The following is a 13231-nucleotide window of genomic DNA, read 5'->3' as shown; positions in this document are numbered from 1 at the left end:
TAAGACGATAATGACGAAAACAAGAATGTTGATGAAAGAATAATAAAAACTAAACAAAATGACTAGAAAACCTAACACAAAGGTTTATGTGATTCAACTATGATGGCTCGTATTTATGATGGTAGAAATTTGAATGATGAATCAAAATGAAAATTTAATGAAGATTTCAATCACTCTATTGCCCGCTGTCTAAATCTTACAAACATAATAAACTATAACTATTATGTGGTATTTTGCTCCAAGCATTCTTTGGGAATCATAATGAGTGAAACGCTATGATACTTTTTCATGGAGGAGCTTTGCCTTCAGCTCTCTTCCTTGGAAAAGAGTCCCATATTAGTAGGCATAGGAAGTCAGCATTCCTATAAACTAGGACATAGAAGCGCTCACCGTAGAATATTGTCTCTTTAAGATTTATCCCAAGCTATCTAGCATTAGGCACTGAATAAGTTTACAAATTCCAAGATAGATTTTGTATATTCAAAATTAATCTTGCTTTTGATCTACAGAATAAAGTAAGATTCAGGTGGAATAATAACCATACAAAGATATAAAAATTAAGAGTAAAATAGTTATTTTAGGACAAATGACCAATTTTCAACTTCCATAAATAAACAATGGATTGTCCTTGGAGCACATAAAGTGAATTGTAACAATATAATAAGGGGAGTATTATTGGCACTGCACAAAATAATATTGAAACGATCTATTAATTAGCCTTCAAAATTTAAAAAAAAAAAAAATTACTCCTCAAGGATGGTTCAAGTGGCAAACTGAAGGTTCTCCAGATTAAACGGTCAGAATTTGAGTTTTGAGAGTTATGATTTTTCATTTAAAATAATATTTTAATATTTAAGTGAAGAAAGATAGAAGGACAAACTCAGTTCAGTGAATTAGTCAAGTATTCAAAATATTTCAAACACCATTATTTTAAAAATAAAAAATAAAAAATAAAAAACATATGCGATTCCAGCCGTCACCTCCCATAGGAGCTATGATCTTGTACTTGTCCCACTGTGCCATTCTATATATATATATATATATATATACCATCCCCTTTTTTTAATTCATTCACAGGAACTTGAAATGAAGATGCAAGCAGATGCAGGGTAATCCAAGGTGAGGGTCCAATGAATTTTGAACAAAAGCAATAACCCATATTAGTATAATATATGCATGCTCCGCTCTAGCTATGGCTAGCCACTCCCCATTAATATATCATCTCTGTACTTCTCTGCTGTGTATATTTTACCACACTGATTTGCTTTAATTTATAAAAGCCCCCTCCCTCTTTCTTAATTGAATCTTGACGTCACATTTATAAATAAATAATTAACTGTTGATAGAGAGAGAGGTGAGATATTCCCTATTGAGGGAGATAAGAGTTCATGTGGCTGCAAAGTTATCTCATAATAGGAGATCTTGCAAAAGTTATAGAGGGGATCGGTATTCATGTGTTCGTATTTCTGATGTTTATTATTAGAGAACTCATCCTCAAAATTTAGGTGTCAAGGAGAGAGAGTTAAGAGGATTTTATACTAGTTTGGGAATTACTCATAGAGACGATGTGAGACTGGATGCACACTAATACTCCCCCTCGAGCCCATTGAAGAAATGAGGTAAGGAGAAGTCCAACTCACAGAGGAGTCAAGTAGCCCAAGGTTCAGATACCATGTTAGAGAACTCATCCTCAAAACTTAGGTGTCAAGGAGAAAGAGTTAAGATGATCTTATACTAACTTTGGAAAAGCTCGCAGAAACGATGTGGGACTGGTCGCGCACTAACATTTATGAATATAGAACTAATTTGACATATGTTTGTCATTTAAAATACAAATACACAGATATGTGGAGAGATGGGTTCTTTGAATACTTTCTCGAGGGCTTGGTTCGATTCCTCACCAAGATCAATTCTTGATTAATCAGGAGACAGTTGAAGGATCGGTCACATCCTCTCCTAGTTTGGTGTCACTTAAGAGTTGGAAGGGTTAGTCTAAGTTAGAATTTTGGGAGATAAAATATATATAAAAATATACTAGATTTTATAATATGATATTACCGTATGAATGCAGGCCATATCTCTCTTCACATGCATGTTGGGCGTCAAATGTCAATTTGTATTTGGACTGCCGCCTACATAATTCCATTCTATCCCATTCCCATGCAAAATCTAAAGGACCCATAAGGCCATAATGTGCAATGCACCTGATGTGTTGAGACAAAAGCTACCCTTCTTCTTCAACCCTTTAAATGTTAAATCACTCTCTAAAAAAATAAATAAATAAAGGGTAAATTACATATTTTATTTTTAAACTTTATCCTAAATTATACATCAGTAACTATTTTTTAAATTGACTGTATCAATATATTCTTAAATTTTTAGAACGGAGCTGAATGATGATGTGTCATTATTGTACGCCCTAAGTTTTACTATGTCAAAAAACCCTAATTTTTTTTTAGAAGTAAATTTTATAGTAAAAAAATAGACTTATAATCTATCTATTTTCAGCTATTATTTCATTAATTCAAAACTGATGTCGTAGACGTTCGTTGAGCTGTATGAATTTTTTTGCATAAGGTTAGATTAAGGAACATACTATTACTACGTAATATAAATTAGGAAAGAGAACAACAACAAAAAAAAAAAAAATTTAAAAAAATATTAAACCAAAAAAAATTGTCCAAAAATTAAAACCCATGTTTATATTTTGCTCATTCATGCTCTATTATTTGTTGTCGCAAGTGAAATTAATGATTTAGTTTTGAAAGCAAATCAAATGATAATTAATTTATCATACCCATTTAAACCAATCAAACCATTGGGAGGCAAAATTCTTGTTTCAATTCAATTTGCAAGTTTTCAAAACCATTAGGCATTAATTCAACTCAAAACCCATTAAACCAAACCAATCACGACCTAAGGCCCTAACAGGGGAAAAAAGATCTCTATCCATTTACTACTTATAACAACATGACTGAAAAGTGATGTATGAGTCACATGATTTCTTTGGGTAGATAGCCATGCCACCCATCACCATTTGTGCACCTCTTTTCATGACTTAAATTTAATGTCAAAATTGACACAAATATAAAGTTGGAAAAGTAGATTAATGCAATGAAAAATGGTATAAAAATATAATTTTTTCTTGAAATTTGATTCTAAAATCTCAAAGGCCTTCCCCCGAATTTCAAAACTCCGCGTAACTCGCCTGACATTTAATTTTTGGGACACTTATGCCCCTCAAAACTCTCATTCTTTTATAAAGTATATGGGATAGTTAGTGTCTTTTTGGCAAACCTCAAGAGAAGCTTGTGAAATTTTTAAAATTTAGGAGAAATAAAAAATTCCAAGGAAGTTTAGTGTTTTTACCGAACATTCACAAGGGTCAATGTCTTTTACCCTTAGGCTCCATTTGGAATTCAGAAAATAGTGGGGAAAGAAAAGGAAAGGAAAATATTAAAGAAGCCATATTTTCGTGTTTGGTTATTAAGAAAAGTGAGAAAAAAATGTATATCAACTTCATAAACAAAATTTCGATTTTACACATCATTAATATTTAGTTTACCTTAATTTTTGACCGTATTAAAACAAACTTTCATTTTTAATAATATTTAACAGAGAAAAAAAGGAAAATGTAAGGGAAAATGAGTTTCCTCCTTATTTTCCTTTCCTTTTATTCAAGTAAAATCCTCGATCCGAACATATTTAACATTTAAAAAAAAATTAATTCAAAGAATCTATATGTGAGAAAAAAAACAGTGAAGAGTGCACAAATGCATGCATTTGGGAGGAAATTGTGTGTGAATTGACAAACCCAATTGGAGCCTACTGCTTAGACTTACTCTGCAATATATTCCCACTGTTAGGCACTTCATCTACCCATCTCTCTAGATTGGTTTGATTCCACATTCAATTGACAGGAAATATAATTAATTGCACTGCCCAATTTGAGCCTTCTCGAGCATAAATGTAATCAAAAATATTATATGAAAAATTGATCCACATCAAAACAAAATTTCATAATTAAAAGTATTCCCCTAGAAAGTTGTGACACTTTGAGAAGATTATATTTTCTCCCCTAACTTTATGATCTTTGATTTTTTTTTTTTTTTACTTTGTTTAAAGAGAATGATGAATGATGAGCATATACCCTCGAAGCCCCAAGATCAATGCATGGACGAAAGGCTCTTAGTCATAGTACTCAAGTGGGATAATTGAATTAATTATGGCAATTATATAATGATAATAATATGTTTAATTAAAAAACTTGTAAGTGTTAAAATATTGTAAACTTAATTTTTGGGATCAGCGAAAAGTTCACACGTGACCCTTGACAACCTTTTTGTTACTACTATCCCATGAATAGATCCTAATGATCTAATAAATTTGATTTTGATAATTATTCATTTTATCGATGATTAAAGATGCTAAGTGAAAGAGGAATTACTTCATGTTAAAAGCAAAGGTGGCAAAAGGGTTAACGGGCCGAATTCGGGCGGGCCATAAATAGGTTTGGGTTTGGGTTGACCAGTTTATTAACGGATGACTATTATGTAAATCAAAACCCGTTCGTTTAATAAACGGGTCATCCATTTAAAAAATAGAATTTATTTATTTTTAAAATTTTAAAATATTTTATATAAAATGACATATTTTCAAAAAAAAAATATTCCATTTTATTTTTAAACGAGTAGGGTCCGGGTTGACCCATTTATAAACGGGTCAGCTTGTATTAAACCCAAACCCGGTTTAAATGGGTGGATCACGAGTCACCCGTCGGATTTTAACCACACCTAATTAAAAGCACTAATATGTCTTAGCCATCTCAAAATATTGAATTATGCAAATCATTTTTTAACTAAGGGCTTGAATCTCAATAATTTTCAATTTTCAAGCAATAAGTGAAATTTTAATATTCATATTTTCAAATAAAAAACTTGGAATGGAGTAAAGAGGGGTTTAGAATGGGCGCAAAGTATTGGACTACTTAATTTGTCCAACCAAAGAGTGTCTTAAAATGAATTGAGTAGAAATTCTACTCAAATTTTCTTCATAAAATGTTTTTCTTTTTCTTTTTGTGGTAAATATGAGAGCTAGATAAGTAGTCTACGCTTAAATATCAAAAGAGGGTGAAGGGTCAGCCATCACAAAACTTCAAAACCCTTTGCTTTTGTAAATGATGACTCTTTTTTTTTTCTTTTAATGTCTTTTTCCGTGGTAGAAATAAGCAACTCTGTCTCGATCAACAGTTAATTTATAAATAAAAAATAAATTTATATATTTTTTCTTCTTTTTATTTGTCTCATTCGTTTGTATGACCCGTCAATATAGACATTACTTCTTTTGAAATTGAAGGCATGTTACTCACAATACTGTCGTTTATTATAAAGAAAGTATGGAGAAAATACCAGATACCTTCTAAGTAATTTCTTTTTGGCATATGAGACATATTTATCTTTACATATCTTATTATTTTCTTGGCAAGTCTTAGACACACGATTTATTTGAAATTCCCTTAAACAGCCGAATTTTATTTTTATAAATTGAATGGAAAACGTTTTTTATCTAAATGGGTCATATATGTAATCTACTTTTTAGGGGGTTGAGAGTCTGCCACTACAAAAATTGTAGACCCTCTTCTTTCACAAGTAAGGACTTTTTAAAATTTTGATTTCTTTGACTATGATAAAAAGTTAATTGCGTCTAATCATTTTAATTTTTTTTTTCTATTAGTTTTATTTATACGGATTGTGTATAAGTATAACTTCCTTTGTAATCGAAGACATGATACCCGCAATATTATTATTCACTTATTAAATCCCTTTTAAGAATACAATTAAAAGCAATTCGTATCCAATCATTTTACTTTCCTTTATTCTTTCGCCTCATTTATGTGGTTTTCGTGTCAATATAAATATAACTTCCTTTGCAATTGAAGACACGATACTCACAATATTGTCATTCACTTATTGAATCCCTTTTATTTTATTATTTACATTAATTAATAATCGTCAAACTTTTTTTTTTTTTCGGTCTAGAGAAAAAGTAACACCATTATTAACAATAGCATTCGGCATTTCGAAAAATACATTTCAGGTAATGTCTTATGCTTTTGTAACGAATAGAGAAAATATCTAAAATACATTTCTCAAAACTAAATAATATTTCTTAAATTAAAACCACTGCGCCCAATTGGACCTGACAATCAAGATCCGAAACCCAACTTATCCATGTAGAAAAAAATTGTTGTGTACTAGAGAGAGAAGTGAGTAAATAACTTCACATTTTTACTAACTCTTAAACAATATTTTCTTACATCAAATGTGTATAATGAATTAAACGTGATTAAAAAATTAAAATTAATTACTAAATTTTATATTTGTAATTAATTATTTATTATAAAGCGTATTACATGCTTAAAATTTTAAAATCAAAATGAATCCATCACACTCAAATGAATCCGATGACCAAGATGCAAACCCAACTCCTTGGTCGCCATTAGTACAAGGTGGGCTCCCACTAATACGAATCACAGCTGATTTTCTGTATTTTATATATATATATATATATATATATATATATATGATAGGATAATCAAAATGGGTGTCGGATTTTACTGGAAGCCCATTCACATTTATCAAATTACGTGAACAATTTTTGCACAAATGCCTTATTCAATTGCACCAATCCATATGCAAGTCCATTAATATATTGGTTTGTTTTTTTTAATTTTCAAAGTTCTTTTCTAAGTACAGTTTCACCATTTGGATGTTGTAACTTGTCTTTTGGGGGGTTTTTTTTTTTTTTTTTATTTATAATTTTTAGGAATGCATTTGTGAAATAGAAAGATGGAGAAAAAATTAGAGCAATAAATTGATTTTATTTTGCTGAATTTCATTCAAATCTTTTGCATTAAACTTATAGTTAATGTTTATTTATGTTCTGTTTGGAGCTTGGAAAAGAGAAACGAAGGAAAAAGATAAAGGAATCTAATTTACCATATTTGGTTATTCAGGAAAATAAATAAAAAAAATAAAAATTTAATTTTATATATTATTAATAATTTTTTCCTTAATTTTTAATTATATTTAAAAAATAAAAAAAATATTTATTTATTTATTTTTATTTTTTTTCATCAAAATTCTTAATCCGAACGCAGTAATTTTGGTGATTGAAATATATCAATTTTCCTCTACAGTTAGCAACAAAATAATATTGTTTTAGGAATTTAGATTTTAGGTTTCTTTATATTGGCATTTAGAAATTTTGAAAAAAGTATAATACTTGAATTGAAATTGCAATGATTCATAAAGTAGAAAAAATGAAATTGCAACAAAATATTTATAGAAACTCAATGACCAATTGAGCATCTGAGTGTATTAAGAACATAGAAGGGCCAACAACAATGAAACATAATGTGAGAAAGAAAACTGCATTTGAGAACTCAGCTTTAATCTAAATTTACTAAAACTATAAAATTATAAATCATATAAAAATATCAGAATGTTTTATTGAATGAATTTTGCATGAGTCCTGTGTTTCTGAATGGTAAGTGCTGCAACGGGCAGATGGTGGGTCACAGACACAGCCACAGGGAAACCGCCCGCTGCCAAATGAATGAGGATAAACACACTCATCTAAATTCCAAAATCTTTGACACTTAATTTCCCTTAATTATTATTTTTTTTCCTGACTGTACTTTTAATTTTAATTATAATTAAAGAAACAATTTGTATTGACACATATCAATTTTTACATTTTGCTCATTCTACTCGGCGCCCAGAGTTCACCATTAGAATAACAACCCCAAAAAAAAAAAAAAAACCTACAGATGAATTTTTTTTTTTTTTTGTAAATATTTTATTGCTATAATAACAATTTTTGGGTGAAAAAAAAAAAAAAAAAGACTGAAGTGAAGGTAAGGTGGTGTACTAGTGTGTGTTTCTTCTTCTTGGTTCTGACTAGGCGGAATGGTCGGGGATGGGATTATCGTCGTCTGCTTCGTCGGGAGTGGAGAGCGGGAAGCAGGTGTCTTCGCCGCCGGTGCTCCACAGAAAATGAGCATAATTGGCTGCGTAGTAAGTATTTGTAGGGTCGGCAGATATGGCCTCCAGATATGTCTCCTCCGCCGCCCACAAGTCCTTCTTCCCCATCCATAAGAACCCCGCGTACTTATTATACGCCTCCGCGTCCGGCGGCTCCACCCCCACCGCCCTCTTGAAGTATTCCTCCGCCCTGCATTTCCACCAAATTCAACTTTAATTTCAACTCCAGATTTGAATATAGAAGCTCTGTTTAAAAAGAATATATATATATATAATTCGAAGTACCTGTCGTAATCGCGAGCAACCAGGTAAAGGAACTGAGCGTAGTTGGCCAGGAGAAGAGCGTTGTTCGAGTCCTGGGCCAACCCGACTTGATACAGAAGCTCTGTTTGGAAGTAGTCCGAGTAGTTGTCGGGTTCAATCTTCGTCGTCACCGGCGAAACGAACCTCTGCATAGTCTCCTGGTCCAGAGCTTCGTCCCTGAAAGCAGCCTGCATTTTCGCAGCGTCTTCCACCACCGAATTCCAGAGACTCAATTCCTCTTCCCGCCCCGACACCGACTCTGCTTCTTCCCTCGCCGGCGCCGGGTTCCCCATCGAAGAAACCTGAGATGTCCCTTCGGGAACTATTCTCCGGTGGTGTTCCGACGGGTCGAACGTCCCGTCGCCGTCCGTGCCCCCGGCGGCCGACCGGGCCTTTCCCCCGCCGCCGCCGCCGCCGTTTCCCCCGATGAAAGTTGTCTTTCCGCCGGAAGAGGACGCCGTGAATGTCTTGATTGCCGAAGAGTCGAACTTCTGCGGCAGCTGATCCTGTGTTTCGACCACTGAAACGTAGGTTTCCGGCGGCTGGGAAGCGGCGATTGCGGAGTTGCTAGCCATGGAAGTGACTGTGTAGTTCGCGAGGAGGATCATGACATAGACCATGAGAGTGGGCGTGTGAGAGAACACCTGCTGAAACAACCACACGAACGATGCGTGCATTTCTTTCTGTACACGAACAAGAATCCCCTGAAGATCTTCGTAGAAGAGGACCTCTCGCATCTGTAATGAGTAGCTGTGGAGCTCTCGAATTATGAACACCATTGAAGAGAACGCCTTCTTTACGGAACAGTAAGCGGACTCCCCTGCTTCTCTGAATCCTTCCTGCCACTGCTTCTTCCTCTTTATCATCCTGAGGGAGAGCGGGAGATCGACGCTGTTCGCCTTCCGCTCTATGTTCGCTGGAATAATTTCGTCTCTTCCGGGCCAGTCCGGCGGCTCCCGGCGAAGTGTGGGCCATGGAGGCTCAATGGGGACGATCTTCGAATGCAGAAATTGTCTTCTATCTTGGACGAAGCTGATTTCGCCGTTGATTATAGAAGAATTATCGGCGCCATTCTCGCTCTGTTCGTCTCTGGAATCGGGATTTGTTTCCGATTCTGCATCCGCGGTGCTGCTGATGTCTTCGTCATCGTCGGAAACTTGGAATCTCAGCGCCAATTCTTGAATCTTCTTCGCGAATTCTTCGTCCGAGGACGCGTCGAAGCTGGCGCTGCACGCTCTCGTTAGGGTTTGAGCCCTCGATTTCTGGTTCTCGCACGATCGGGACCTGTAGAGCCTGGACGACGACGTTCCGAACAGAGCCGATCGGTCCAATCTCTGTACATACCGGCACACGAGAACTCCTTCGGAACTGCGACTCCTCTTCTTCGAAGGGGACGAAATTGCAGAAGCTAGGGTTTGAGAGGAGTGAGTAGAATGAGGAACAATTGGCTGCGACCAATGCACACAAGTCGTCGCCACTTTCACTCCCATGTCTGACCTTTCAAAACCGAAACGGCAGAGAAAACAGAAAGGCGCGGACAGAAAATGAGAGAAAACTATAGTGCAGTGAACAGATGCGAATTCGAAATCCAATAGGAGTCAAACTTCCAAAGCAAAGAAAAGCTCCTGCAAAAAGAGAATTAAAATTTCCCTCCCTCCAAACAGGAATCTCACTACTTTTCGATCAGATCCGCATAAAGACTTAACCTTTACGACTTCGATTTCACTCCAACCTGCAATCAAAAGAAGAAATCAAACAAGTGAACACACAAACAACCAATCCAAAAAGAACTCCTCTCCGATTTCTTCCCCTCCCCTCCTCCCCGCTCGCGCATATTTTCCAGGAAAACACAAGTTCCGCCACAATTTTAGGAAAATTGGATCAGATAAACCAACAATAATATGCAGAAAATTTTCTTAAAACCCACCGAGAGACTTGTTCCAGAGCTCGGATGTGGAATTCGATCAATTTTCCGATTGGAAACAGCGACTCTTTTTGGCGACGCACGAGAGCGAAGTACGGCCGCAGCTTCACTCTTTCTGGCGACTGGAAAAGAGAACCGCCCGACTTATATACAGAGGACACAGTGATCTTGCATTTTGGGCTCTTGCCCGAAGTTAAATTTTTTTAAAAAAATTAATAAAAAAATAAAAAAAATATCCTGCTGAGGTAACCGGTGGACGGTAGAAAGAGTCACGTCGTATGTATAACCGTAGTATGTTAGTACAGCGAGTGGAACGGGGCGTTCCGGTTGCCGGTTTCCCAGCTCCGAGTCAGCGGCCAAGATGTAAGGTTCTTCGAAACCACCCGAAGACTCGCCAGCTTTTTGAGTCCGACGCGGCTGAGCTCGCGGCCGATCTGGATCTGATCCGACCGCTCTCCGCTTGCCACGTTTCTGTGAGACCGCAAAGTGCATTTATTGCGATTTGTGAGACCGTGACATCACCGACCATGTGGATCGGTCGATCGACACGTGTCCGTTCCACAACCGGTTCTGAATGGTAGACTCGGGTGTTTCCGCTCACACGCTTCGTTATCTTGTGATTTTTGTAAAGGGAGAATGAATACAATCTACTAATTTCTCCATCTCTATTATTATTAATAAATACGGAAATGTTTTTTATTTAATTTTTGTACACTTTTATTTTTATTGATTTAATTTGACGTATTTAAAATTTTATTTTAAAATTAAATGATAGATTATTAAAATATAAAAATAAAATTTAAAATATCTATATTTTTAGTTTTCATTAGCATGATTAACTCTTAAAAGTAAATAATTAATTATTAAAATATGCTCACACCTATTTTAGTTGTGATATATATATATATATATATATATATATATATATATATTAATTAATCCTTATTCCTCCAAATCTTTTTGAAGAAATTTTTACAGTTGTATCCAACTGGTCAATAAATAAGAAATATACTTTTCAATTTTTAATTAAAACTAAAAATAAATAATTTCCCTTTGAAAACTAACACAGCTATTAATAGGTTTGTGAGATATTGGTAAGAAATAAATAACATTAACAAAATCTATATGGATTTATTATAATAAAATATTAAGTTGTAATGTCAAATTTTTATTTAATTAAAAAAAACATGCATATATGGATCAACGTAAATGCAGTTTTAGTCTTAGATTAATTGAATCATATAATTGTCATATTCTTATAAGTTTGTGAACCTAGACTTAGAATGACATAGATTTGACCTACTTGACTTATATCTTCTCGAATCATTTTTATGATATCAATGACATATTATCTTTGAAATTTTATTGCACTTAAATTACTAATTCATAGAGTAAATACACAACGTGTTTTGACTTTTGTGTGCATGTGTGCAAATGAATAGTCAGAATAAATTGATTTTTATATTTTTAACTTTGTTTTTATTTTTATATCTTTATTTTTGTTTTTATCACTTTTTATATTAATTTATAAAATAAAGATATTAATTTTTGAGGGCATGTTTGATATTATTATTATTATTTTTTGTTTTCTTTTTTTTTTCTACATAGTGAAAAAAATATATAAAACGATATTTGTTTACGTTGTCAATTTTCTGTTTCTGTTGTCAATTTTTTATTATTTGTAAAAAAAATAAAAAATAAATTGTATGGTGTTCAATTATTTTATCGATTCGTTGTCAGAAATTTTAATATTCAGAAATAGTTCTTTTAAATTAATTTATTCATTTTGTACGCTTTTAAGTTTAAATTGAAATAAAATGATCATATAATTTTAAATATAATTGAAATAAAAATATACATAAATTTTTTAAAAAAAATAAAGCCAGTTACAAAATATTTTTATTATTTTCAATTATCATATTCAATAAAATTTTTTATTGTAAATTAATTTTAAAAATTAACAATTAAGTAAAATACCATATCTCTATACCTACCATAAGTTTTCAACATTCACATTGACCTCCTTTTGCATTTAGTTTTCGGAAAAAAAAAATCCCTTCCCCCGACTTTTCATTTTGTCATTTTCAAAACTTGTTATTTGGCCAATTTTTCAACATACCATTTTGTACTCGTTAGTGTGTCATTACACCATATCATTTATAATGTTCCCCTTTTTTTATTCGCTCTTTTTATTCAAACTTTAACAATTTAATAAATTATAAGTTCAAGAAAAAATCAAATTAATAATAAAAATATTAAATTCACTTTTGTATGTATGAGTTGGGGGAACTAATTGAAAATTATTAGAGTGGATTTGCCTTCCATTATAGCCAAACAAGCCATTAATCAACCTTACATGCAGAATTCCAAATTAATATACCCTATTTATTACTTTCATCAATAAATTCTCCCAAAATTTGGAACACTTAAAATGAAACTTAATTTAAACAATTACACATTATTAATTTTTAAAAGAGTAATGTCACAAATATAAAAATCTTGTGCATGCACACCAAATATATGATATAAATATCAATATTTTTATTTTTGCTTTTAGTTAGGCACCATAAATTGAATATTTTATAAATATTAATGTAAATACATAAATTTTAAATAAAAATACATATACATATATAATTAATCTGCATATTTTTACAAAACACATTTTATTGCAATTTTAAAATATCTACAATAATAAATTATTTTAAAACTATAAATTAAAACTCTAGTAATCTTCACAATAAAAAGTCCTAACTAAATTAAAAGATAAAAGACAATAACTTTTCTGAGGTTTGACAAAAAATACAATAACATTTCCTAAGGTTTCAAAATTTTCAGGAACCTCAACTAAAGTGTCAAAAACTTCAAGAACTTTCACCGATGTTCGCTAAAAAGATGCAAACATTCTCTTTGATATGCCCAAAATATATCAGTCAATAAGAAAAAGTCAACACCTAGT

The 13231-nt window shown here is 32.9% G+C and overlaps 1 protein-coding gene across 2 annotated transcripts; it reads right to left on the bottom strand.

The window, feature by feature from the left end:
• Positions 1–7705: 7705 nt before the first annotated feature.
• Positions 7706–10505, bottom strand: LOC131148752 (uncharacterized). Of its 2 annotated transcripts, XM_058098660.1 has the most exons (3): positions 10276–10434; positions 8331–10080; positions 7706–8235 (listed from the first exon to the last, which is right to left on the bottom strand). In XM_058098660.1, the coding sequence occupies exons 2-3, from the start codon at positions 9836–9838 to the stop codon at positions 7962–7964; spliced, it is 1782 nt and encodes a 593-aa protein (XP_057954643.1). In that variant the 5' UTR covers positions 9839–10080; positions 10276–10434; the 3' UTR covers positions 7706–7961. The 2 variants fall into 2 exon arrangements, with proteins under 2 accessions (XP_057954643.1, XP_057954642.1); XM_058098659.1 differs by having other exon boundaries at positions 7706–10080; positions 10276–10505.
• Between the last annotated feature and the right edge of the window lie 2726 nt (positions 10506–13231).

Source organism: Malania oleifera, chromosome 2, assembly GCF_029873635.1.
Source record: "Malania oleifera isolate guangnan ecotype guangnan chromosome 2, ASM2987363v1, whole genome shotgun sequence".
Lineage (NCBI taxonomy): Eukaryota > Viridiplantae > Streptophyta > Magnoliopsida > Santalales > Ximeniaceae > Malania > Malania oleifera.
This window is presented reverse-complemented; position numbering and strand designations above follow the sequence as displayed.